This window comes from Microtus pennsylvanicus, chromosome 2 (genome assembly GCF_037038515.1).
Source record: "Microtus pennsylvanicus isolate mMicPen1 chromosome 2, mMicPen1.hap1, whole genome shotgun sequence".
NCBI classification, from domain to species: Eukaryota; Metazoa; Chordata; class Mammalia; order Rodentia; family Cricetidae; genus Microtus; species Microtus pennsylvanicus.
In genome coordinates, this window is record NC_134580.1 from 31,130,183 (window position 1) to 31,156,045 (window position 25,863).

The 25,863-nt window shown below is 48.1% G+C and overlaps 1 protein-coding gene across 2 annotated transcripts in view; it reads left to right on the plus strand.

Annotated features, from left to right (window-relative positions):
• Positions 1–25,845, plus strand: part of Scn8a (sodium voltage-gated channel alpha subunit 8) — a 177,063-nt gene extending 151,218 nt beyond the window's left edge. For both annotated transcript variants that reach the window (XM_075960706.1, XM_075960707.1), the window contains exons 21-27: positions 4,038–4,160; positions 9,202–9,486; positions 11,232–11,285; positions 11,712–11,849; positions 12,687–12,791; positions 14,265–14,535; positions 19,775–25,845. In XM_075960706.1, coding sequence (XP_075816821.1) covers positions 4,038–4,160; positions 9,202–9,486; positions 11,232–11,285; positions 11,712–11,849; positions 12,687–12,791; positions 14,265–14,535; positions 19,775–20,922 — 2,124 coding nt within the window. In that variant the 3' untranslated portion in view covers positions 20,923–25,845. The remainder of the gene's footprint in view (positions 1–4,037; positions 4,161–9,201; positions 9,487–11,231; positions 11,286–11,711; positions 11,850–12,686; positions 12,792–14,264; positions 14,536–19,774) is intronic.
• The last annotated feature ends 18 nt before the right edge of the window (positions 25,846–25,863 follow it).

Sequence of the window (25,863 nt, forward strand, 5' to 3'; positions counted from 1 at the left end):
AATTGTTGATAATCAACATCAATTGAATACTATATTCTGTATTGAATTGCCTTAGTTCATAAGTCCCAGGAGGACGAGTGAACAAAGCCCCAGCCCTGGAGAGCTTGTACCAGCTTCCCTAGGAACTCTAACCTAGCTTTAGGTCAGGTAACCCAGACAGTGAGAACAGCACTTCTACAGGACCTCTTTCCTCTGCCCATTAATCCCTGTGTCCATGTTTATTGAATATCCATGTTGTGCAAAACCTGCTCAGTGTTGTAGAGTGTATAAAGAATATCAACCATAGCTGTTCTCTTGGAGCTAAGAAAGTGACACACAGAGAGTCATACCCTGCTGTATAGGGATAACCTACTCAGTGATGATGGATTTAGAAATTCCACTTCTACATTGTTGATGGATAATCCCAGCACTCGAGAGGCAGAGGCAAACAGTTCTTTGTGAGTTTGACGGCAGCCTAGTCTACAGAGCGAGTTCCAGGACAACTAGAGCTGTGCTGGACAGTGAAATCCTATCTCAGGGGGAAAATGTGGATGGAAAATAAGGCATTGATTAGCACCCAGATAACTAGACCTGCCATGAGTGTTTGCTGTCCACTGGAGGAGTGTGTCTCATTTTGCGGACACTGACAAGCTTGTAGGTATCTACAGCACCCCGTCTCAACAGTGATGACTTTGTCTGAATCACTCACCTCCATGCCTGTTGCCCTAACAGATACTCATTTTTCCTTGCTGTCTCTTAAAGCTGCTATGATCCCTGCTTTTATAGACCCATGAGGAAAGTTCGGACATCTTAGATCCGTTCTCTTTATTCGTAAGCCATGTGGATTCCCAAACAGTCACGTTTTATTTTTCTCAGGTCTTTGTCTACATTGGCTTTTATTTCCTGTAAAAGAATTGTATCATCTTTCTCCAGGGAACATTCCCCCATTACTTTCAGGGTTAGTGAGCACATCCATTCCAGAACGGGAACCTCAGGCTGACCTTGGCTCCAATATTCGCTTGCTTCTGTACCTGCAATGGCCTCAACTTTGTCTCTTTAATGCCTTTTCTTTGTTTTTTTCTCCTCTCTCTTTCTCTTCTTTTTTTAGGTTTGATTACTTTGTACACTTGAACAAATGTTCTGATTATGTCCTATAGGAGTTTAACGTGGAGACCCAGGAGACTGAGAAACAGTCCAGAGGGGACCTTGCTGGCCTTGCTGAGCAGCTGAGCAGATCCCCTCTCAGTGGCGGCTTTAGGGCCAGCCTCTGTACCTTCCTCCCACTGCAGTGTTATTAGTAAAGCTGCTGCCCTTCAGACCTGGGGTCCTCCTGCTTGACGCGGGGTCTCTAGACACTCAAAGTGAAGCTGCTCCAGAGGACTTTTGAACTGAGCTACCTAGTTGAATGGGGTAGCTTACCTTCAGATGTCCCCTGAAGACCAGCTAACAGTTGGGCAGTTCTAGACTCCATGGGGTTAAGAGTTGACTTGCAGTTTGGAGAGGTGGCTCCGCAATTAAAAGTGCTTACTGCTCTGTCAGAGGATTGGAGTTGGATTTTCATCACCCATGTGACTCCAGTTCCAGGGGAATGACAAAGCCTCTCCAGTCCCAGGGAAATGACAAAGCCTCTCCAACTGCACATGTGTGCATGCACATACAGGCAGACACATAGTTAAAACTAAATGGATCTTTTTGTAAATTAAAGACATAGTTGGCTTTTCCTAACTAGAGTAGTCAAGAGACAGCTCCATATAAATTTTTATTAATCATTATAAATAAAAGGAAAGTGATAGGTTGGCTGCTGTGTGCTAGATAAGGGTTTTTGAGACCCTGGACTTGGGTAAAGATTAACCTCGCACCACCATCACGGAGCATGGAGAGCCTAGGAGAGCTGCGCTTCCTTCCTGATTAGCTTTGAACACTACCTAGGGCTCCGCAGAAAGCACCAAAGCTGAGAGGCTATGAGTATGTGCTTGCGGGCTTGCCTATGTTAGAATTGAATCCTTTAAGCCTACTTCCTGTCCTTTCATTGACCTTCTGATTCTATCCTTATTAATCCTAGTTCTGAATTATAAATGTCTTCTTTAAAAAAAAAATAAAACTTGTAGCCAGGCTTGGTGGCCTTTAATCCCAACACACAAGAGGCAGAGGCAAGCAGATCTTTGTCAATTAACGGGTCAGCCTGGTCTCCAGAGTGGGTTTCAGGACAGCCAGGGCCACATAGAGAAACACTCTCTCTAAAATAAAATAAAATAAAATAAAATAAAGATTTTTTTAATGTTTATGGATGTAGCTCAGTAATAAAACACTTGCCTAGCATACACAAGGCCTGGGTTTAATCTCATGCAGAAAGTGTGTGTGTGCACATGTGTGCACGCGCGTGCGCGCGCGCGCACACACACACACACACAGAGATGCATGCAGTGGAGACAGAATGAAAACAATCTAAGAAATTTCAAAAACAGCAGACGAAACTAAGTTGTAGATTTTTTAAAAAAATATTTATTTATTATGTTTACAATAGTCTGTCTGTGTATGCCTACAGGCCAGTAGAGGGCACCAGACCCCATTACAGATGGTTGTGAGCCACCATGTGGTTGCTGGGAATTGAACTCAGGACCTTCGGAAGAGCAGGCAATGCTCTTAACCTCTGAGCCATCTCTCCAGCCCAAGTTGTAGATTTTTTTCTCTTATCTTAGAACCCCCACTTCCCAGTAGAGGAAATATTTTAGCCCATCCCAGAATCATGTTCTAATACAATAGAATATGGTGTGAGAAAAAGGCTGCTGTGAGAAGCCCTAAGCAGACCTTCCCAGATAGGACTGGGTAAAGTATGTCCAGGGCCCCTGAGGAGCCCTGTCTTGCTCAGGTCTAGCCCAGGCAGCTCTAGGTGTGGCTAGTACCCGGTATTAAGAGTTATCCTGATAGTAGGAGCAAGGGGAGTTTGCTCTTAGGGAACAGGGAGGTTTGACCTGAGTTTAGGCTTGCAGTCCTCACTCATCAGCAGTTCAGCTCTGGGTGGTTCAGACACACTGATCTGTTGAAATACTACCATGTCACCTGTGTGCTGGAGCTAGGTCTCCGCAGCCTGCCCAGGGAGACCGAACACTGGCTCGGGTCAGCAGTCTGGGTCTCGTCCTGGCCTCCGCGCTGCCACTGGTGGGGATTTCTGTCTACACATGGGATGACCCTCTCCCCAGTCTCTTCTAGTAACTGTGTTAAGGAGCAGAGTAATTGAAGACTGTCCTCAAACTGGCAGAGGCCAGTGCATTTGGAGCTATTCTGGAAGGAAAGAAGGGAAATGACAAAGAGGATGGATTTGGTTCCTGTGGCCACAAAAATCCTGTGGCCATAAAGGGTGATAGTTGGGCTTAAACGATGGAGGCTACAGTTAAGAGTAAGAGGGAATTGGGTAAGTAGTTCTCAAAGGGTCAGAGTCCCACCGAGGAGGCTGTTGGGGAAGACAGTCACCTGTGGTACTTACTGACAATGTTTTCTTTGTTAATGTACTGACGTGTCCAATTCTCAAATGGTTTCTTGTCAACCAGGATAAGAGAGCTTGTCCTTGTCGGAAATCCTAGGTGGCTGAGCTGAGGAGGGGCAGCTGGTGTGGAGTGTGTGTATTTATCTGTATTCTTTTCCATAGGTACCATTAAGTATGTCTGGCTTAATTTAATGGGAACTTCTGGGAGCCGCAGACTGTAAAGGGCGAGGGTAAGGTTCTTGTCATCTCTTCAGGCTCCTCTCCTTCCAATGGGACCTCCTCCTCTCCCTCCCCGCAGCCTCTTCCCTTTCCAACTTGCCTGTGTGTCCTGCGCCTGCCCTTTATTCTCTCTTCCCTCTGTGTTTTTCTTCTGCCTCTTTCAACCACCTTTCCTTCCAGGTCGTTTGAGTCAAGTTGAAGTAGGCTGAAGTAGGCAGCCGGTGTCACCCATTTCCTCTGCTGGGGCCCCCGTCTGTTAAATCAGTGTTAGGGGTTTTATTCTAACACACTGGAACCTCTCTTTTCTTTTCTTTTCTTTCTTTTTTTTCTTTTTTTCTCTTCTGTCTCCGTGTAGGTCTCTTTAGTCAGCCTTATAGCTAATGCCCTGGGCTACTCGGAACTAGGTGCCATAAAGTCCCTTAGGACCCTAAGAGCATTGAGACCCCTAAGAGCCTTATCACGATTTGAAGGGATGAGGGTAAGCTATTAAGAGCAGCCGATCCTTCTGCATGCCAATGGAAACTGTTAAAGCATGCTAGAACTGATCACATGGTGGGACTATCATCCCAGCGCGGGCTCTGTGATGCAGCCGCTGAGATGCAGCCGCTGATTTGGTCCTCCACTCTCTTCCTCGCAGCCGCCCCATGTGCAGGGGAGCTGCATTAAGCTGCCTCATCACACTCATGTTGGCCCCGCCCCCAACAACGTGCCGCTGTAGAACCTGTTAACACTGGCTCCCTTCCTTTGGCCTGGCTTACCTGTAGCACTTGGGGCGGCTTTCTGGGCTGTTGAACTTATAGGGAGAATCACCAGGTGCAAAGAAGGGGAATTACAACCTAGAAGCCCACTGAAAAGCATAGGTTGAAGGCAGGCAGAATGCTGGGTAGGGGCAGCAGCCAGATGGGGTCTGTGGCCTTGAGGTCACTAAGAAAGCAGCCAAGAAGGGACTTGAAGACAGGGTGGCAGGCTTGGAACTGGGGGCAGAGCAGAATTTGGCATGACCCCGGGAGAAGAGATGCTTTTCTTTCCATTCTGATTCCTCTTATTGCACCTTGTTGTTCTCAGCCCAGTCCCATAAGGACTGGAGCCTGTCTGTAGCGAAGCTTTTCCCCTCCCCCAACCCTCCGCCCATGCTCTGTGGTCCCTGTCCTCACTCCATCAGAACAGCAGACAATGCTAGGTGATTGCATAGCAGCTGGTTCTGAAATTTCTTGAGACCCCCTTCCTACTTGGACTACACAAGTCCAGACAACACAGAGGTTGTCACCTGCCATATTAGAAACAAGGCTTTCTCTTTTGAAGTTTTTTCTTGACTCTTTTGGTTTTAATAATTGTTAGTGTGTACAGATATATGTACACACCCTAAAAAATTGTTTTCCATACAATCACAGAGGCAGCCCGTTCGGTGGTGATTGTTGCCCTGTGCTAATCAGAGGTGCTGGTTATACTTCTGGGGCCCAAGAAAGCACACTTAACTTTAGACATTGGATCCATGTAGGAGAGCAAACCAGAGGATGTCTTTAAATGTACACATGTCAGAACGTAGGCATGAAAACGGAACAGTTGCAATGGTCCACTTGAAGTAGACTGACTGACAAAGCTAGAGACCAGGACAGTGCAGCTGTGCCCATTTGTCGTCTGTGAGCCTGGTCACTAGTCCACAGAGCTAAAGGTGACAGACACTCTTTGGGGACTTAGGAAATTTATTATTTTAGCATATGAAACGAATGCTGTCTGCAATGAACTCCCGTTTGCTCTAAGCACGGTCACAGATGGGCTTACTAATGTGAGCCGTCAGTAGCCCTCCCGAGCCTTCTTCAGGAAGGGCACTCCAGGGCAGTCAATTTGTTCTACTTAGAAAGTAACTCTAAGTCTTCTCCCACGAGTAAGAGGTTCCAGCATGCGGGTAAGACAGGTACTGTTCCTACCAGTGTGTGCTGCTTCAGAGTCGATGGTTGAAATGGCCATGGTGTGAGTGGGAGCAGAATTAAAATGTTTGTCTCTGCTTCCCTGTCTGCACGTGTTTTGCATAAGCAATAATAAGCTTTAGTAGTTTTAGAGTTAATAATCCACCTTGGTGGCAGAAACCCTCTGGACTGGATGCAGCTCTGAACATTCTATCAAAGGCATTGATTACTAGACCTGAACCTAGTCCCTAACAGGGATCCTGGACCTCCTAAAGGAGGTCTCCACTCCCTACAGACAGCTCCCGGCACAGCCATCTAGCACTAGGAGCTCTCTCCATTTGGTTGCTTGTTTCTGTCGCTGTGTCAAAAGCAGTAGTCATGGACCAGCTGGAGGCGTTTGCCCAGAGGAAGTGGTTTGAGTTCCAGATGCAGGAATCTTTCTGATGACCTCCCCTTTCCCACTCAACTCCTTTCCTCCCTTCCCACTCCTTTCATTTGCCATTCCCCCAAAACTTGGACTTGCTGACTCTCAAGTAGATTAGAAGCCCAAAGTCCAGAATAGGTGATCAGCTCAAAAGGGAGGTTCAGTTTTTTTAATTACCTTGCTGTTTTTTGGTTGAGGTAATGTAGGTGAGAACAGATGTGAGCCCAAAGCTGCAAGTTGCGGCAATAGTGTTCAGTGCGGGGAAGGGAGGTCAGTCCCTGTCCGCCAGCAGTGCTAGCTGGCTGCTTGGGCGAGTGGAAAGAGCTCAGAGATCCATTCCTGCCCTGAAGCCTTCAGCCCTTCTGGGGCAGAGTACCTACAAGAAGATGCGAGGCTACGTTTATAGCAAGCTACCCAGTAGTACCTGTGTTTACTCAAGTATGATTTTTTTTCCTGTGGGGTGTGTGTTTCATTCAGTAGCTTGGCTTCTTCAAAATGCCAGCATTTGCAAGATGCCACCTAAAACTCTGAGCTAAGAAGCCTGACACATTGACCATCACCCATGCAGACGGGCTCAACTGTCACTGTGCTGCTCTGGTGCTAGCTCAGCCTTTCCCTTGAAAGGGGATGTCATCCCAGCCTACCCTGGGGTACTCACTTCAGTCTCCTCTCCTTCCTCAAACCAAAGACCAGAACTTGCAACAGTCCTGCTATTGGCAAAGGAACACTTGATGTCGCTCCTTGCTTTTCTCTCCTCCATAGTAACCCTTTAGCCCTTGCTGTTAGCGCCGAGGGTGTTTGCTGCTGTGAGACGTGCATGCATCTCTGTGGCCAGTGCATAGTTGTCGTTAAAGCCATGTTCCCTCTGCCAGACGCGAAAACTAGCTCACTGTAGCCAGAGTAGTGTCCTAGGCAGTCTGGGGATGGCAAAACGTAAGAACTAACATCCGCTTGATTTTTCTCATCAGTTAAGTTGTGTTTGTATCCATTGCTAAGTATAAGCTGCCTTTGAAAAATGCAGCCCTCTTACAGGTTTCTAGAACCTGCCCTTGAGTTCTGTGTCTAAGCTGTGGAAATCTAGCCTTTTCCAATAATAGATTTCATCATAATTGGAGCAGTGTAATACCAGCGAGCAGAGAGGGTGATGTGGTGCATTGAGAGCATTGTCGTTAGCAGGGTGCTTGTCATGAGAGAGGGGGAGAAAACACTCTAACTGGCCCTCCAGAGCAGTCAGTTCTGCCTCGTAGCGCACAGCTTGGTGAAGTGTCCACAGCAAACAGAGCGGTGAGTGAATTCCACCAAATCTGTTTACTATTTTATTTGTAAAACTAAGGTAAGAAGTTCTCTAGTAGTTGTGAATAACAAATAAAACTACACTGCAGAGGCCAAGACTCAGCTTAGAGGAGAAGCTCTTGTCCAGCACAGACGGCAAAGTCCATTTTACAGATACCTTTTATTATATAGGACTTTTGTATCCTATGAGCCATAAGGCTCAGATTAGCATCAGACTTGAGAAAATAAAGGTTCAGAGAGGTCGCCTCAGGTTAGCTAGCTCCCCCTGCTGTCAGTATCTTGCATCCATAACTTCCTGGAACGTGTGGACACCTCGTAGGCCAGGATAGACTGAGTTTGATGAGCTCAGCAGCACCCTTACCGTGGGAAGAATCACAGAGCAGGCAACAGGCACAGAGCAGGCAACAGGCTGACTTACCTCCAGGTCTGCACCCCTGGGTGCTGCCCTGCCCCACACCATGGTGTCCCCGAGCTCTGTCGTGACAGGCCACCACACGAGTTTGCAAAGCTTCCTGCAGTCTGCTCTTACTGTTGGAGAAGCCACTGTTCCATTTGTGGGTTGTCCCCTTTGCCTGTTCTCTTCCACACTTCATTGCTTTGTGGTGTTCCCACCAAAGGGTGAACACTGTAGAGTGAGGAGGTAAAGGTCAAATCTAGCCACACCTTTGGTAAATGCACAAAAGAACATGGAGAATCTCCAGAGTTCAGAAATCCTGGGTGCCCTTGCTTGAAGGAATAGGTGTTTGTAGAGCTGATCATCTGGTCTACAAGAGGTTTCTTGGTCTAAGAATTAAGAAGCAACTGCCTCTCAGTCTAAAGATCTTCACATATGAATTGGAGAGTGACAAAATGGGCGATCTAAATGGAAGAGAAAATACAGCTGTTTTCAGTAGAGGGCAGAACAGGTGTCTTCCAGTGAGTACAATAGGAAGTAGAAACAGGAAGCTGTCGGGACAGCCTTTCCGTGCTCAGCGGCTCTGCTCCAGGGTCGCTGTGTAAGCTCTGAGCACTGGTTAAACTGCGGGGAGGGGAGGTCCTGCCGGCTGCCCCCAACACAAAACTTGGGAAACTTCCGCTCCTAAAGGCTCTTTGTTTTTTTTTTTTAATTTGATTCCTGGGCTTTATTTACTAATTTTTTTTTAAACAGTACACCAGTCTTTAGTTCCAAGAGCAGTGATCTAACCCAAACCCTCCAGAAAGCTTTAAGCCATTTTGATTTCTAAAACTGAAGAATAGAGTTGAGGCCTGGACCAAGCAGAGGCATGAGAAGTCAACATATCAGAAGGCAGAACCACAAAGAACCTTCAGTGAGACTCACATCTGCTCCGATTTTATCTTAAACCGTTTGGTAGAGGGAATATAGCTTTTTCTTTCTTCCTTGAGCCTGCAAAATGTGCATGCTCAGCTCTTGCCTGAAAAGAGATAACTGCCTTGCATAGGTGTAAGACTTTCCGTACTGTGCTAACCCAGAGGGCAGCTGATTCTGAACAATCGTGCCTTGGTTTTCAGAGGGGGAGTGTGTGTTGAAAAGCTTCTAGTGAGATTGTAATTGCTCAGAGTTCCCTGGGTGGGCATGTTTTGTCAGTTGATAATGAGGGAGACTGGACTAAAAAATTGTTTTTCTGGTCCCAGGTTGGTGCTTAGGAAAACATTAGAGTCAACTTGGGCAGGGGAATTTGTATAAACTGAAATTAACACGACTTACTAAAATTCACCCAAATATAGTACAGAGACTTACATATTTGGGGTCCTGCTTGTGGACCTGTCCAGTTATGCAAAGACAACACGGTGCTTTCATGGCAGAAAAGCCACAGAAATATCATTCCCCTCCTGGAAACCAAAACAATGTTCCTCTTCACTTGGTGCCCGCACTCAGCAGCCCCCTTCCAATGCAGGTGGTGGTGAATGCCTTGGTGGGCGCCATCCCCTCCATCATGAATGTGCTGCTGGTGTGTCTCATCTTCTGGCTGATTTTCAGCATCATGGGAGTCAACCTGTTCGCGGGAAAATACCACTACTGCTTCAACGAGACCTCAGAAATCCGCTTTGAAATTGAGATTGTCAACAATAAAACGGACTGTGAGAAGCTCATGGAGGGCAACAACACAGAGATCAGGTGGAAGAACGTGAAGATCAACTTTGACAACGTGGGGGCTGGGTACCTGGCCCTCCTTCAGGTGGTGAGTGTTACTGCTGGTCGGAGGATCAGGGCAGGTGGGCTGCCCACAGAGAGCCCTGCGCAGAGTCAGGATCACTCTCCTCCCCCCGGGAGGGGGGTCTTGAGAACAGGTCACTCCCCTGTCACTTAGAAGAATCTCTCAGCAGCAAATAGAATTGCTGCAGTGGAAAAAAAGGTGCTAGTGCAGTTCTCAGCCTGTGGGTCGTGACCCTTGTGTTGCAAATCAGATGTCATTTACACTACAGTTCACACCAGTAGTGAAGTTACACTTGTGTTGGGGGTCACCACAATACAAGGACTGTGTTTAAGAGTCACAGCTTTAGGAAGGTTGAGAACCACTGTACTAGAGGGACCATCTTCCTTCCACCAGGCAGTGTGCAGTTGAAGTGGGAGAATATGGATCCAAAGGCCTGTTTGATAGAGTAGGAGCCCCTTGTGCTAAGGGCAGGGAAGACTGCCTGCCGCCACCCCTGCAGCTCAGCCCCAGATGTGGGGCTGGGTGTGTCAGGGAAGAGGCTCATTTTAGATGCCAAGCTGCTTTTGCCTAAGCTTGTTCTACCAGCTCTAGCCTTCTTGTCCCCTCACCTATGCTTGGAGCGTTTGTTGGCTGAGACCTCAGGCTGGTATGAAGCAGACACACTAACGTTTATTGGATATGTAACTTGAGACAGGGTGCCCGATTCTCTGACACTTTGATGAAGGTAGATGATAATACCTTGCCTGGTTGTTAAGAGAATTTGTGCTTTAAATAAAAACCTCTCAGCACAATGCCCAGCACACAGTTAACTAAGGTGTTGTTATTTTGTGGTTTTGTTCCTGTTATTACCATGCCTACATCATTCAGTTGTTTTGAGTATTAATTGTAAGGGTGCAGAGGAAGCTCCCAGCCTAACCTAACCGTGGTGAGCAGTTAGGTGCAGTAGAGGGCAGCTAATGGACACACACACTCCTCTTCCATGATGGTACCTTTGTTGTCCTGTCACAGTTTAAGAAGTTGGGGCTCCTTGGGGCTTAATGGAAGGGTAGATAGAGCCCTTGCCTAACCTAGGTTCAATCCCACAGCACCACAAAATAATTAGCTAATGAATTAAAAGAAGAAATGGGTTGAGCTCATGACTGGAATCTGAGCAGCCCCAGAGAACCAGTGTGCTGCCTCCAGCTAGCTCAAGTGCTGGTTCTCCACATGTGCCTGGTCATCCAGCGAGGGAAGCGGGCAAAGCCTGGAACCCGGTGAGCATAGCAGAGCTGGAGACTGTTGAGCCAATTGTGCCAGCTCCAGCAGGCTGAAGGAGGACTGAGAAGACTACATGGAGGAAGCCATTCCCGGGCTGCGTGGCGTGTTAGTAAGGATGAGTCCCACGCCTACGGGGTTGTCTGTTTGATGCAGCTGTGAGTGCTTAGGAACCCTTTGTTAGAGTGGCTTCTTGGTGGACGTCCAAATGCCCAGTGGACTGCGAAGTTCACACACAGTCTCCCTGTTGCCGCCGTGGGCTATGCGCTCAGACCCTACAGGCAAGAGTTAGTGCAGCCGTTACTGTCTGTTCCTTCGCCAGGCTTTGGTGATTTCAGCCACTGTCAGAGATTCTTTGGAGTCTTTTTTGATAAAGTGACTCCTATGTTCATAATGCTATACTCACCTAACCTATTCTGTATTCTTGCCGAACCTAAGCCTGGCCTCTAGGACCCTGCCTTGACTCCCAACCACTCCCTAACTGGCATAGTCTAATGACTGACTCTGTTTCCCAGGCAACCTTCAAAGGCTGGATGGACATCATGTACGCAGCTGTAGATTCCCGAAAGGTAAGAACACACGTGGTAAAATGTGACTGGCTTAAATGATAGAAAGCAACTCTGCGGTAGATCCCTCAAGAGCAGAGGGGGCAGAAGAGTGAAGGACCCCCCTTCTGGACACCACTGTTTGTCCTGCTGACTCTGCCTGGTTACACCCTTGACCTTGGTGGCAGTGACTATGTTCAGTCCTGCCCCCTAGTGAAAGCGTAGAAGACAGCCCTCCTCCCCCCCCCATCCCTGTTCCTTATCCCCAAAGTGGCAGTGCCCTTGAAGGACAGGTGTGGACCAGGGGAGTGCAGAGAACCTGAGGCCTTCACCACATGCTTGACAGCCACACCAAGGGAGAGGGCTGGTAGCTTTGGCATGTTGGAGTCAGCCCTGCCCATGACCCCAAGCCAGGAACTGACTTAATGCCTCCTTCCTGCCCTCCGACAGCCGGACGAGCAGCCTAAGTATGAGGACAACATCTACATGTACATCTACTTCGTCATCTTCATCATCTTCGGCTCCTTCTTCACTCTCAACCTGTTCATTGGTGTCATCATCGATAACTTCAATCAACAGAAGAAAAAGATAGGTGTCCTCCCCACATCGCAGTGGTCACTCTGGCCTTGTCTCTAAAACTCAAATTGTCATGGTAGGGCTGGCCCCGTGTCCAGACAGCAGCCCCAGCCAACAACCCCTTTTGCTTGGGACTGAACTTGTCAGTGTGTGCTTTACCAAACATTTCCTGCAGTCTCACATTCCTGAGGCCACTCCTGTTGGGGCTTTCCCAGAGGGAGGGGAGAAGCAGCAGAGATTGCCAAGCAGAGAAACAGAACTCGTCAGTGATCCCTGGCATTCGTAGCATAGTGGAATTTCAAAGCCATCCTCAGAGGGTTCATTTCCTCGCTTGTCTCACGGGGGTAATAGTTCTTCCAAAGCAAACTGGATAACAGACTTTCTCTTGTTTATAAGTTCAGTTTATTTGTCCAGTGAGTCAAAAAAAAAAAAAAACCCACAAGTTACAAATTTTAAATTTCATAAAAAGTGAGTTTGCCATTTGTGGCATTCAAAAATCTTTCTTTAAAATATTTGGGAAGGGGAATTCTGGGCACAGTGATGGCAAAAGCAGACTAGTAGGTCTCTCTTCATAGTTCTAGGCCATCCAGGATTAGATAGTGAAACTCTCTTAAAACAAAGAAACCAAAAAAAAAAACCCCAAAAAAACTACATTTTTTCCCCTGGTTGTGACTGTCTTCTGGTCCTTTGCTCTTCACTTCCTGCCTGAGAACCTGTGGTCAGACAGTCCTGTCTCACTGTGTGGCCTGGCAGATCCCAGACCACCACACTGACCTCGGAGGGAGAGGCTCTCTGTTGTCAGCCGGTACAGCAGAGCAGTTGTAATTGTCCTCTTTCTCCATCCTTTACTTTGGAGGCCAGGACATCTTCATGACGGAGGAGCAGAAGAAGTACTACAACGCCATGAAGAAGCTGGGCTCCAAGAAGCCTCAGAAGCCCATCCCCCGCCCCTTGGTAGGTGCACTGGGCAGGTGGAACTAGTTTCTTACTCCTTGGGGACCCACCACCCAGCTCCCAAATAAACACTTGGATACTTATTCTTACTTATGAATGCCTGGCCTTAGCTTGGCTTCTTTCTAGCCAGCTTTTCTAACTTAAATTATCCCATTTCTCTTTAACTACATTTTGCCTCTTGGCTTTTACCTTTCTTTATTCTTATCTCTTTCTTTCCTCCTTACTCCGTGGCTGGCCCCTGGCATCCTCCTCTCCTCCTTTTCTCGTTCCTTGCTCTCTTCCTTAGATTTCTCCTCCTGTTTATTCTCTCTGCCTTATAGCCCTGCCTATTTCTCGCTCTTGCCTATTGACCTTTCAAGTTTTTATTAGACAAACCAGGTATATTAGACAGGCAAAGTAACACAACTTCACAGACTTGAACAAATGCAATGTAAAAGAATGCAACACATCTTTGCATCATTAAACAAATGTTCCACAGCATAAACAAATGTAACACAGCTTAAACTAATATTCCACAACAGGCAGGCTAACTGCATCCTGCACCTCTGGTTGGGAGGAACACACTAGGGTCACTGTGGAGGAGGGAGAGAGAAGTGACTGACTGCCTGGTGGTGCCTGCTGACCCCCTGCTTAGGGGCCCCGTCCGCAGCTCAGAGAGACATCACTGACTGGGACTAGGAGTGATGCGGTTAGTGCCTGACCTGTGCTGAGAGTCCGCCTGTGAGAGAGCACACTGCCAAAATGAGCAAAGGGAACTGAATGAAAACAACCCCTCCCCTACCTGTGCAGGATAGTATCTGGTACCCAGGCATGGTGGCACCAAGTCAAGAATGTCACAAAGCTAGAGGCCAGCCTGAGCTACATAGTAAGATTATCTTTCAAATAATAATGTTCTCGGCTGCTGTACCCTTAAACATCATGGCAGGAAGGGTGTGACGGCAGGCAGTTTACATCCCATAACCAGGAAGCAGAGAAAGGATATAGTAGGAGCTGGCTCCTCTTGATGCCATCTGGACTCCAGCCAATGGGCTGGTGCTGCCCATACAGGAGTTCCTGTTCCCATAACTAACCCTCGTGTACATCTAGAGGTATGCCTTACCCGTCTCCTGGGTGTTCTTCAGTCCAATCAGCCAGAAATGAAAATGCAGAGAACAAGAGAGGCTGTTTCCCAAGCTCCACTCCACTCCCTGAATTTGGAAGCCAAGCTTTTCTACCACATTAAAATATAAAAACCATGGCACCTGGAGAGGTGGCTCAGCTAAGAATATGTACTGCTCTTGCAGAGAACCCAGGTTTGGTTCCAGCACCCGTCAGCAGCTGCAGGGATCCAGGGCCACACTGCAGGCTCTATCAGCACTCCTGGCAGATATTAGGGACACCACTGAGAAGGCGACCAGGAGCACATGATGAGCAGGGCAGCGGCTCTATGGCTCTGAAGGCTTCCGTGAACGCTTTCCCATCTTTCCTTTGCAGAACAAAATCCAAGGAATTGTCTTTGATTTTGTCACTCAACAAGCCTTTGACATCGTAATCATGATGCTCATCTGCCTTAACATGGTGACGATGATGGTGGAGACAGACACTCAGAGCAAGCAGATGGAGAACATTCTCTACTGGATCAATCTGGTCTTCGTCATCTTCTTCACCTGTGAGTGTGTGCTCAAAATGTTTGCCTTGAGGCACTACTACTTCACCATCGGCTGGAACATCTTTGACTTCGTGGTGGTCATCCTCTCCATTGTGGGTGAGTGGACCCCGGCTGCGAGGGTGAGATTCCTGAGAGCAGTGAGTCAGGGTGGGCAGCCTGCCCTGCCTGTGTATCCTCAGCCTTCTCACAGACCTGCCTGAGGCTCCCAGCCCTGAGGCAGGAGATAAACTTGCTTTGTTTTCAAGAGATTCAAATTCTACCAAGAAAGGCAAAAGAAACTTGTGTTTTAAATGTAGCAGTGGCCTGGGAAGATGGCTTAGCTGGTAAAATGTTTTGCTGTATGTCTTCATTAGGGTTTCTGCTGCTGTGATAAACACCGTGACCAAAAGTAACCTGGGGACTCATGGTTCCATACAACAGTTCACCTTCAAAAGCAGCGAGGGCAGGAACTCAAGCAGGGCAGGAACCTAAGGCAGGGGCTGATGCAGAGACCATGGAGGGGAGCTGCTTATTGGGTGGCTTCTCTTGGCTTGCTCAGACTCCTTTCTTATAGAACCCAGGACCACCAGCCCAGCAATGGCCCCACCTACAATGGGCTGGGCCCTCCCCCATCAATCACTAGTTAAGAAAATGCCCTACAGGCTTGTCTACAGCCTCATCCTGTAGCTTCAGGTTGTATTCTCAGTTGAGGCTTCCTCCTTTCTGATGATTCTAGTTTGTGTCAAGTTGACATAAAACTAACCAGTCCACTGGACAAGCATGAGGACCTGATTTTGATCCCCAGAACCCAGGGTCTGGGGATGGTGTACATACATACTTACAATCCGTTCACTGGGGAGAAAGGGATAGGCAAATTCTCTGGACTCACTGGCTGGCCAGTGTCATCCACTTGGTGGGTTGTAAGCAACCCTATCTCAAAAAACAAGGTAGATAAATGCTCCTCGACCGAAGAATAGATAAGGAAAATGTGGTACATTTACACAATGGAGTACTACAAAGCAGAAAAAAATGACATCTTGAATTTCGCAGGAAAATAGATGAAGCTAGAAAACATTATTTTGAGTGAGGTAACCCAGACACAGAAAGACAGTTATCACATGTACTCACTCATAGGTGGTTTTCAAACATAAAGCAAAAAAACCAGCCTACAAACCACAATCCCAGAGAATTTAGACAACAATGAGGACACTAAGAGAGACTTACATAGATCTAATCTACATGGGAAGTAGAAAAAGACAAGATCTCCTGAGTAAATTGGGAGTATGGGGACCTTGGGGGAGGGTTGAAGGAGGGAGGGAAAAGGCAGGGAGGGGAGCAGAGAAAAATGTAGAGCTCAATAAAAATCAATAAAAAAGAAAAATAAACAAGGTAGAAAAAAACTGATAAATGATACCCAAGATTGACCTCTGGCCTACACACACACACACACACACACACACACACACACACACACGGCAATAGTGAAGTATGAGGTGATAAAAGCGTGGCTAGAGATGGCTAATTGAATGTCCTAAGCACATTCTGGGGGCAGTGGTCACAGAAGCACTGCTGTAGCCAGCAGTGCCAGCTGTTATGGTTTTGGTCCCTTTAAGAGACAAGCCACACCCATTTCCCTCCCCATCTGCTGAGGCAGGCTGATCTTCAGCTTCCTGCCTGAGCTCTTTCTCTTTTCCATCTTCCTCTCGGAGAGGCAGCTTCGCTTCTGCCTCTCTCCCCACTTCTCAGCTTCCCCCTTCTCTGTCTCTTTCTCCTCTTCTCTCTCTCTTTCTCTCTCCCTCTCTCTCTGTCCCCCCTTCACCCTTCCTCCTCCATAACCCCCTGAATAAACATTCAACCTCACCCTGCATGTCGTGTCTATTCATGTTTCTGTCTTCTGCCCGCCCGCTATGTGTCTCCCTGCCTGGAACCAGCCATTGCTCGGGGACCAGCAGCCGTCTCTGCCTGGGGCCCACTGCCTGCTGCCACATGGCCCGCCACCACTGCTCTGAGACCAGCAGCTGTCTCTGCCTGGGACTGGCTGCTCCCAGGGCCTGCTGTCTGCCACCACATGGCCCGCTACCACCATTTGGGACCTACAGCATTTCTGCTGCCTACTGCCGTGGGGATCTTGCAGCATTTTTTAAAAAAGAACAACACCAGCTACTGAGACGACACTGTAGGCAAGTGTAGCTGGAAAGTCCCCAGGTTGTCTCACCAGGACCTCACAGCCTCACCAGGACCTCACAGCCTCACCAGAACCAGGCTGTCTGGCTCGCTCTCTGGGAGGCAGCAGAAGCAGCACTCAAGCTGGTCCCAAAGTTCATGTTTCCTTCAACCTCAAAACAGAGCAGGGTTGAAGTTCTTGTGGATGAAGAGAGAAGGACGAGCCTACTGGCTGTCGTCAGGGCATACTGCCTTCTTAAAAGGCACCCCAAGTGCTGTGTCCATGCCTTGGTTCCAGGTAAGAATCCTCAGAACTGTGGGAGGCAGCCCTGGAGCAGACAAGGCAGATGATGGCCTCTTCTCAGCAGCAGACAAGGCAGTGCCTCCTCCTAGCCCATGCTCCCCTATAACTTTGTTAAACACTGAGTCTTAGGACATTTTCCCCAAGAAAAGAATCCCTCAGCTAAAGTATTGGTGGTGACAGAGCACAAAGACTTCCCCTTCACAGTCACCGTGTACGTTCACCTTCTGACAGAAACCTCTGGTGGGTCTGGTTCCCATACTGTCCACTTTTTCGTTTCTTTTTTTAAGACTTACTTATGCCAGGGTGTGGTGGTGCACACCCATTAACCTGGTACTCTGGAAGCAGAAGCAGGCAGATCTCTGTCATTTCAAGGTCAGGTCTACGTGCAAGTTCCAGGACAGCCAGGGATATATAATGAGACCCTGTCCTAAACAAACAAAAAAGACTTACTTATGTTTATGAATGTTTTGCCTGCATATGTATTTGTGCACCACATGTGTGCCTGGTGCTTGTGGAGGTCAGAAGAGGGTGCTGGATCCCCTGGAACTGGAATTACAAGTGGTTGTGAAACACCTTGTTGGTTCTAGGTACCAAATCCAGGTTCTCTGCAAGAGCAGCAAGCTCACGTAAACGCTGAGCCTCTCTGCAGCCCCATACTGTCCACTTAGACTGCAGCGCCCTGCACGAGTAATAAAGGTAGCTCACATCTTGATGGGACATGCTGTGAGCCATGAGGTTCCCGAGACATGTGGCTGGTGAGCGAGCACTCACATATTAGGAAAGGCCAGCCTCAGCCTAAGTCCGTGTTCCTAGCTTCCCTGACAATGTGACCCTTGCCGACTGGACATGAAACGTCACTAAATGAGCTAGAAAGTCCAGACAGTCCTGCCCCGTACTGTGTCGCCCTCTAAAACAGTGAAATAGTGGGGCTTTTGATATGGAAGTTTTATCAACTGCTAATTTATTCAGGAAGGAAAAGCATGGAAATTCTCTTCTTAAAGTAAAAGGAAAGCCAGCGAGATGGCTGCGTGGGTGAGGGTACTGACTGCCAAGCCTGGTGACCCGAGCTTCCTCCCCAGGACCACTTGGTAGAAGGAGAGTCCTCTGATCTTCACATAAGTGTCATGGCATGCACATACACATACACTCAAAAACAATAAAAATACTAAAAATATTTTTTTAAGTAAATTGACCTGTGAAATACCCCAAGCGCCCTTCTCATGGTTCGCTGGGGACGGACACTCACCCTCAAGCCTTTGCTCAGGTGTGGTGGCTCTCTGAAAGCTGCCTGCCCTGTAAGTACATACATTGTAGCCTTACCTGTTTCTCTTACATAACTGAGGAGCAAAAAGGAGGGAAGGAGGAGTCTGAGGCCACAGAGCCAGCACCAGATCAATCCTAGCGTCACAGCCTCTGAGAAGGAGCGCGCCTGCCCCATCCAGGCTCACCTTCTTTCCCTTCCTGCAGGGCGAGATTCTTTCCGGCTTTATTTTTCTTTTTCTTTTTATTAATTTTTACTTTATGTGTTTTGTCTGCATGTATACACGTGCACCATGTTTAACTAGTATCCCCGGAGGCTGGGTGCTGGGAATTGGACGGTGGCCTTCTGGAAGAGCAGTGGGTACTCTTAACCCCTGAGCCATCTCTCTCAGCCCCAATTTTTATTATTTTGCGATGGGTATTTTGTGTGTATGTATGGGTGTGCACCACATGCATGCAAAACCCTGGAGGCCAGAAGATGATATTAGATATCCTGGAACTAAACTTATAGATGGTTGTAAGCCACCATATGGGTGCTGGAAATCGAACCTGTATCTTCTGCATGAACAACAAGGGCTCTTAACTACTGCACCACATCTTCAGTCTCTTTTTCCTGGCTTAAAACCTTCAAATGAGAGTTTCTTGAGCTTTCTTCGGCTGGTCACAATACTTAGAGCTCTCACGGCTGAGAGACACTTCACTGGTTAGAAGCTGGTGTGCGTGGATGCTCATCTTGTCTCCTGAGCACAGAGAGTGCCTATAGCGAGCAGCCCCGCTTCCTCCAGCTCTCGCTGCTGGCCCTTCCACCTCCTCCTCCTGTTGCTCTTCAGTTTGAAAACGTGATCTGCTTGAGGCAGGTCCACACAGGCATGCAGCCAACTCCTGCTGGCAGTTTCCCTGCTTGGAAATGGGTTTCTGTTTACATCTTTCAGCTCAGAATCTCAGAGCACCAAGTAAAAGGCCAGTCTGGACGGCCCGTTAATCTCTGAGGCTAGCTCGCTTGTGAGGAGATGGGGGATGAGAAACCAACCAAGAATAAGATATATTGAAGATGTGTAACATTGGCAGAATAATCAGGACATGAAAATCAAAGGGAAGTCTGTCGTTCCCTGTTTGTAGTTTAGAACCTGGTGGCCCTGTGGAGAGCATGTGAAAAGCTGTGTGTGGACACACTGAATAAACGACCCTCCCATAGGAAAACAAAGGCCCACTTTGTTACTCGCGAGGAGGGATAATGAAGTCACTTTTATCTGAAGAACCAGTCTTACAGACAACAAAATTAACATCTCGAATACATAAATTGAAAGATAGTCCTGTATCCTTTCCTAAACATAGAGGACACTTTGTTATTTATGAATTCACACATAGTAAAATTGTTAAAACTCCAGAGCCATTGAGGCGTCTAGGTGCTCCAGGGTTAAGTGCTGGCTGCTGTTAAATTTCCTAACTGCGCGCACATTCTCTGCTTTTCTGTGTGTTTTGAGTGTGCAATTATCTTACTATGAGGGTTCAGCTCGAGTAAAAGGCACTCGTCTACGTGCCCTTTGAACTTCTGTGCTTCTAATACCAGGTAAGAGGAGGGAAGGGTGACTCTGACCGCAGTAATCATGTCCTCTGTTCCTCCTTTAGGAATGTTCCTGGCTGATATCATTGAGAAATACTTTGTTTCCCCAACCCTGTTCCGAGTCATCCGATTGGCCCGCATTGGGCGCATCTTGCGTCTGATCAAAGGTGCCAAAGGGATTCGTACCCTGCTCTTTGCCTTAATGATGTCATTGCCTGCCCTGTTCAACATTGGCCTTCTGCTCTTCCTCGTTATGTTCATTTTCTCCATCTTTGGGATGTCCAATTTCGCATATGTGAAACACGAGGCTGGCATCGATGACATGTTCAACTTCGAGACATTTGGCAACAGCATGATCTGCCTGTTTCAGATCACAACCTCGGCCGGTTGGGACGGCCTGCTGCTGCCAATCCTAAACCGCCCCCCTGACTGCAGCCTAGACAAGGAACACCCAGGAAGTGGCTTCAAAGGGGACTGCGGGAACCCCTCAGTGGGCATCTTCTTCTTTGTCAGCTACATCATCATCTCCTTCCTGATCGTGGTGAACATGTACATTGCCATCATCTTGGAGAACTTCAGTGTGGCCACAGAAGAGAGTGCCGATCCGCTGAGTGAGGATGACTTTGAGACTTTCTATGAGATCTGGGAGAAGTTTGATCCTGACGCCACCCAGTTCATCGAGTACTGTAAACTGGCAGACTTTGCAGATGCCCTGGAGCATCCTCTCCGAGTGCCCAAGCCCAACACCATCGAGCTCATCGCCATGGACCTGCCCATGGTAAGTGGGGATCGCATCCACTGCTTGGACATCCTTTTCGCCTTCACCAAGAGAGTCCTGGGAGACAGCGGGGAGCTGGACATCCTGCGGCAGCAGATGGAGGAGCGGTTTGTGGCATCCAATCCTTCCAAAGTGTCCTATGAGCCTATCACAACCACTCTGCGGCGCAAGCAGGAAGAGGTGTCCGCGGTGGTCCTGCAGCGTGCCTACAGGGGACATTTGGCTAGGCGGGGCTTCATCTGCAGAAAGATTACCTCCAGTAAGCTGGAGAATGGAGGCACACACCGGGAGAAAAAGGAAAGCACCCCGTCCACGGCCTCGCTCCCCTCTTATGACAGCGTAACAAAACCTGACAAGGAGAAGCAGCAACGGGCAGAGGAAGGAAGAAGGGAAAGAGCCAAGAGGCAAAAGGAGGTCAGAGAGTCCAAGTGTTAGGGGTAACGGGAAGGGAGCTTACCCTGCCTCACCCAGGCCAGTGATGGACAGAGCAGCTGTGGAGACGCTGTGCCCGAAGACCTAGACCAAACAGTCTGCTTACGTGGGACACGGTTGCATCTTGAGCAGTGACCTGCTGAGGGCAAAGGACCCTGCTCCCTGGACTCAAGATTTTCTATTGCTTGGACAGGTGGTTACTGCATGTTCCACACTCAGTCAATGCAACTTAGGACTACACTAACAGGATTCAAATCAGAGGCGGCTGCCGGGACCAGCAGATTGCCGTGCAGCCAAATGGATTTTATTTTTCCATTTGTTAATTCTCAGAAGCAGAAAGCATCATTTTAAAAGTTTGTTTGTTCATGCAAACAAATTTTGCATTCTTACATTAGTTAAGCTAAGCAGCAAAAAGAAACACACACACACACACACATTCAGCCAATGTCACTAATTGTCTATTTCTTTGACATAAACAGCATCTTCTCCACATGGGCGTCACGTGGTTTGGAGATGGGTGGGGGAAACAATCAGGGTTTTTCAGGCTGAGGAGGACTTGCTCAGGCCAATTCCAAACATTGTGCTCGTTCAATGCGTAGAAATGATTTGCATGATGGCATGCCGTGATCAGAAGTCATGCATGAGATCCATACACACCCCTGCATTGGGTCGGCCTTTGGACGGGACCCAGCCCTGCACCGTTCACTGTATTTGGGGGAATGGTAAGAGTTCCATACTGGCTGCAAGTCTTTCTGAGTTCTTAGAAGTCTTTCATACCTCTGGGTAGGGAAACATAACTAACCAATTGACCACCACCACCAGAACCAATCCAACCCAACAAGCAGATGGATCCGTTGTGTGTACATGTTTAACAGACATCTCAACATACAGCCATTGTTGCATATTTTGCAAGGTAAACTATCTAATGCTGCTCTGTCCAGAACATGGGGAGACTCTGGCCCCGAATGGCTTGTACTATTAATGTCACTGTAAAACCAAATCCTAGGGCTAAAAAAAAAAAAAAAAATAGAAAAAGAGTTCATTTGTATCTCGCAATATTATAATGATTGTTTAGCCTTCATCCTGGGGAACTGACACTTGGGGAGAGGTAAAAGTGCTATTCATAGTAGCATGTTATCTCTAGGAGGCCTTTGGGGGATCATGGGGTGCTCACGTCATTCGGTGTCATGTCTGTCTACATTATGGCTTTTCTCAGGCTCAGGTAGATGTGGAAAGGGGTTCAGGAACTCTAGACCTGCAGAGGGATTACCACATGCTCCCATCTGCTGGTTCTTCCTGCCTCCATCACATTCCTTCAGCCAGTGGGACTTCCCTTCCCAGCCGTCAAGGGCTGGGTAAAGGCAGCAGCGTTGCTTGGGGTATGGCTATGAGCTTCAGAATAATGGTCACTAGCAGGACCTGAGGTAGAGATGGAGCCAGCTCTGGGCCGAGCCCACTTAGTCTTGTTACTGCGCTGGCTTTTGTGAGAAAGGGACTCCGTAGTAATTCTTTTGGGTGTTGCAGCTTCCCTGGTGTTTCCTTTCTGTCCACCTTGCTGTCTGCTTAGTGGCCTGCCCACTGTCGTCGGGAGATGGCTTCTGAGGAAGCAGTACATCTTCCATCCCATCTCCTGCTTTGCGGAAAGCAGCTGTTAGTCCAAGGACATCTCACCTGACCACAGGGGTCCAAAGCCAGGATGCCACACTTGAGCGTCAGAAAGTCTCTCCGAACCAAGTGAACGCCATCTTTCCTGAGCATAGGGTATAGGGAAGTAAGCAGTCCACACTAGACACTCTAGACCAATCTGCCTTGCAGTAGAAGCACTTTGGATGTAATCTCAGTCCACTCGACTAGTTTCCATAGAACAAACCACAGGCAGTCAGTGAGCAGAGCTTCCTCTCGTTGGACTGGTAGACACTGTCCAGCTGTCCTGAGCGTGCTGAGAGCAGCCTGGCAGTGTATCCGTGCCGCTGCCACTAGGGCAGGTGTAGAGAGCCATGTACAGGTGACGTCGTACACAGCACAAAACAGAAGCTGACGTGTGTGGTTATTCTTTTTAAGAGAATTATAAATACTGTAATATATAATTTTATTTTATTGGCATGCCTTTTGTAAATACAAATTACTAACTTATTAAATAGGAAATGGCTTCTGGCTTATGCCATTGTCATGTTTATTTTTATTTTTTATACTTTCTTTCTTCTTAGAACTAGATGCTGTCAGCCAATGTACACCCCAACCAGACAGACAGACAAAAAATTTTTTATTGCTAATGGTCTTTTCCAAAACAACAAAAATATATTTTTGTTCCAATGTGCAATAAATTCTAACCACTTCTATGCAAGATTTGGCTAAACTTAATCATTGTTCTTAGATCTTGAGATGGGCAATAGCTATTTGATCCTGCTAGGAACACCAAGCGCCATGCTAGTACTGTCGATAAGCTGCTAGAGCCTAGATCTGACTGTCCTCTCCTTCTTCTGACCCCTCAGAGAGCTAGCAAGAGCTTCAGGGAAGAAGCCACCCCCACCCACTGATTAGCCCCCACCTGCTGCCTCTCCCCCTCCCCCCTCCTCCCTCCCTGGCTCTGTGTCCCCCCGGCTCCACACTTCTGTTCCGTAGGCCACCATCACCAGCAGTTCTCACCGCAGTCAACAGGCATTGAACCTAAAGAATGGCTATGGCAGTTTTTGGTTGGTCTCTTTTTGTTTCATGTCCTCACAGAGTGAGCAAGTGGCAACGCTTTGCCAAATATCCACGAAGCCCATCAATCAAAGAGCAGCAGCACAGCAGCAGCCAGTACCACTGCACATATATATATATAGATATATAAATATAATATAAATATTTATTTTTTGTAGCCGGGTCCTTGGTGCAGTATTTATATTCCACAATCTCCTTTAAAAATAAAAAAAAGGACAAAAAGCAAAAAGTCATGTGATGCTGTTCATTTAAACGCAGAGCCAAAGCCCGTGAGCAGCAGCCACCATGACTGCTGGCTGTGTGAAAACACTCCCCCTCTTCCTTAACTTCCTGTGGTTTAGGGTAAGGAGACTGGGACTCAGCAGAGGCTGAGGGCAGGGAACCTTCCCGAGTCCACATGGCCTGCTCTCACCCTCTGGACGCGAGCCACTTGGGCATCTGAAGCTGTGGCCAGAGAGAAACAAGCTCCTGAGCAGGGCCCCTGGAGCTACAGTGCCCAGAGGGCTTCTTTCACAGCCTGCATCACCTGCCAGAGACCAATACAGTGTTGTTAGTGAACCCGTGGAGGCCAATGCCGAGCTAAATGAGACATGATTTTAAAAAGTCAAAAGGAAACAATAAAAGTGATCCTTCTCACCACACAAGGGGAGCCTGTCTCCACGGCTGCTGTTCAACTTGCCCATTTTTGAGTTCTGGAAGGTTCTGGGAACTGGGGACCCTGGAGCATTTGGAGAAAGGAGAGCCAGCACCTCCCGATGCCGGCTAAAGTAGAGACTGTGCAGAAAAGCCAGGTCCTGATCCCCGGGTCCCTGCTGCCGACTGCATGTGGCATTCCTTAGGCTGAACCCTCCCTCGACTGTATCACCCAGCAGACCCCAGAGATGACCTCAGTCAACCCAGCTGGACTGGCCTTACTTCTGCCTTGTTCACGGAGATGATTTAAGGAAAAACTAGCCCCACCCCCAAAGCTAGTGCAAGCACGCTGCCCAGGGGCTCCTACTCCAAGAGCTAGTGCTGGGCGGGCCTCCATCCGCTCCCACAATCAGACCAGCAGACTGGGCTGACCCCCTCGGGGACATCCCTCTCCAGGCCGTGTCTCCTGGTCTAGGAACACTCAGGAGGATCTTGAAGTGCCCATTCTAGTCCACTCTAGACGCTGAGTGGAGAGAGATGGCTGGTAGGTCAATCCCCATCTTTGTCCCTCTATGGAGGGTAAGGACTTGGTGACTTGAGTCCTGGGCATCTTATGTAACGATGCCTCTTTCTTTTCTCAGATGTTGCCCAAAGTTTTGCAAAAAGCTTCGTTCATTTTTCAGGTACTCCCCACCCCCTAGAGAATCAGCTGCCACCAGTCAGTCGGGGAGGGGGGCTTCGGGAGAAGAGGAATCTGGGTGTGAGGCCAAGGCTTGCACCAGCCTAGTGCTGCTTGGATCCGCCTCTCAAGGCTTCCTCCATTAAAACACTCCTGAGGCGCCCCTGCCCCTGCCCCCACTGCAGTTTGCTGTATATAGAGGCTAAGTGGGGCGAAGTGGGCAGGTGTGCACATGTGGTGTGTGTGTGTGTGTGTGTGTATGTGTGTGTGTGTGCGCGCGTGTGCGTGTGAAGAATGTACATAGGTAAAGGGGAGCGTGGTCCAGTGGTTCCAGAAGAGGGACAGAACTGTGTTCCATCCCTAACTTGACCACTGGCTCGCTGTGTGGCCTTGGGCAAGTCACTTAACCTCTCTGTGCCTCAGTTTCCCCATCTGTAAAATGGGGGTAATAATACTGACCTACCTCACAGGGGTGTTGTGAGGCTTTAACTAGATGCTTTGTAAAGCGTTCTGAGCTACAGAGACCAAGGCGCCAGGGAAGGGCAAAGCATATTTGGACTTGAGGAAGATGAACTAGTCCCATAAACGCTGCTATTCTGAGAGCCATTTTAAACTGCACCGCTCCACTCCCCCGCTTCTCATCGCCAGGACAGCAGGTCGAGAAATGTCTTTCCTTGCACTTGCTTCTGGGGTTTGTGACTCTTCTTTCTTTCCCTTGCTGTATCTCCCACCGTACCCCCCTCGACTCTTTCCTTGTTCTGTTTATGCGGAAATGGCAGAAATGCTTGAGAACTGAGAATGTAAGTGGATGGGAAGTTTATAGTCTGAATTTTCAATTTTACTTTGTACTGTACATCTTTTTACTTTAGAATTTGCAATAAAGGGTTACGTCTATCTTATTTTCAACTCTCCTCTTGGACTGGCCTGTC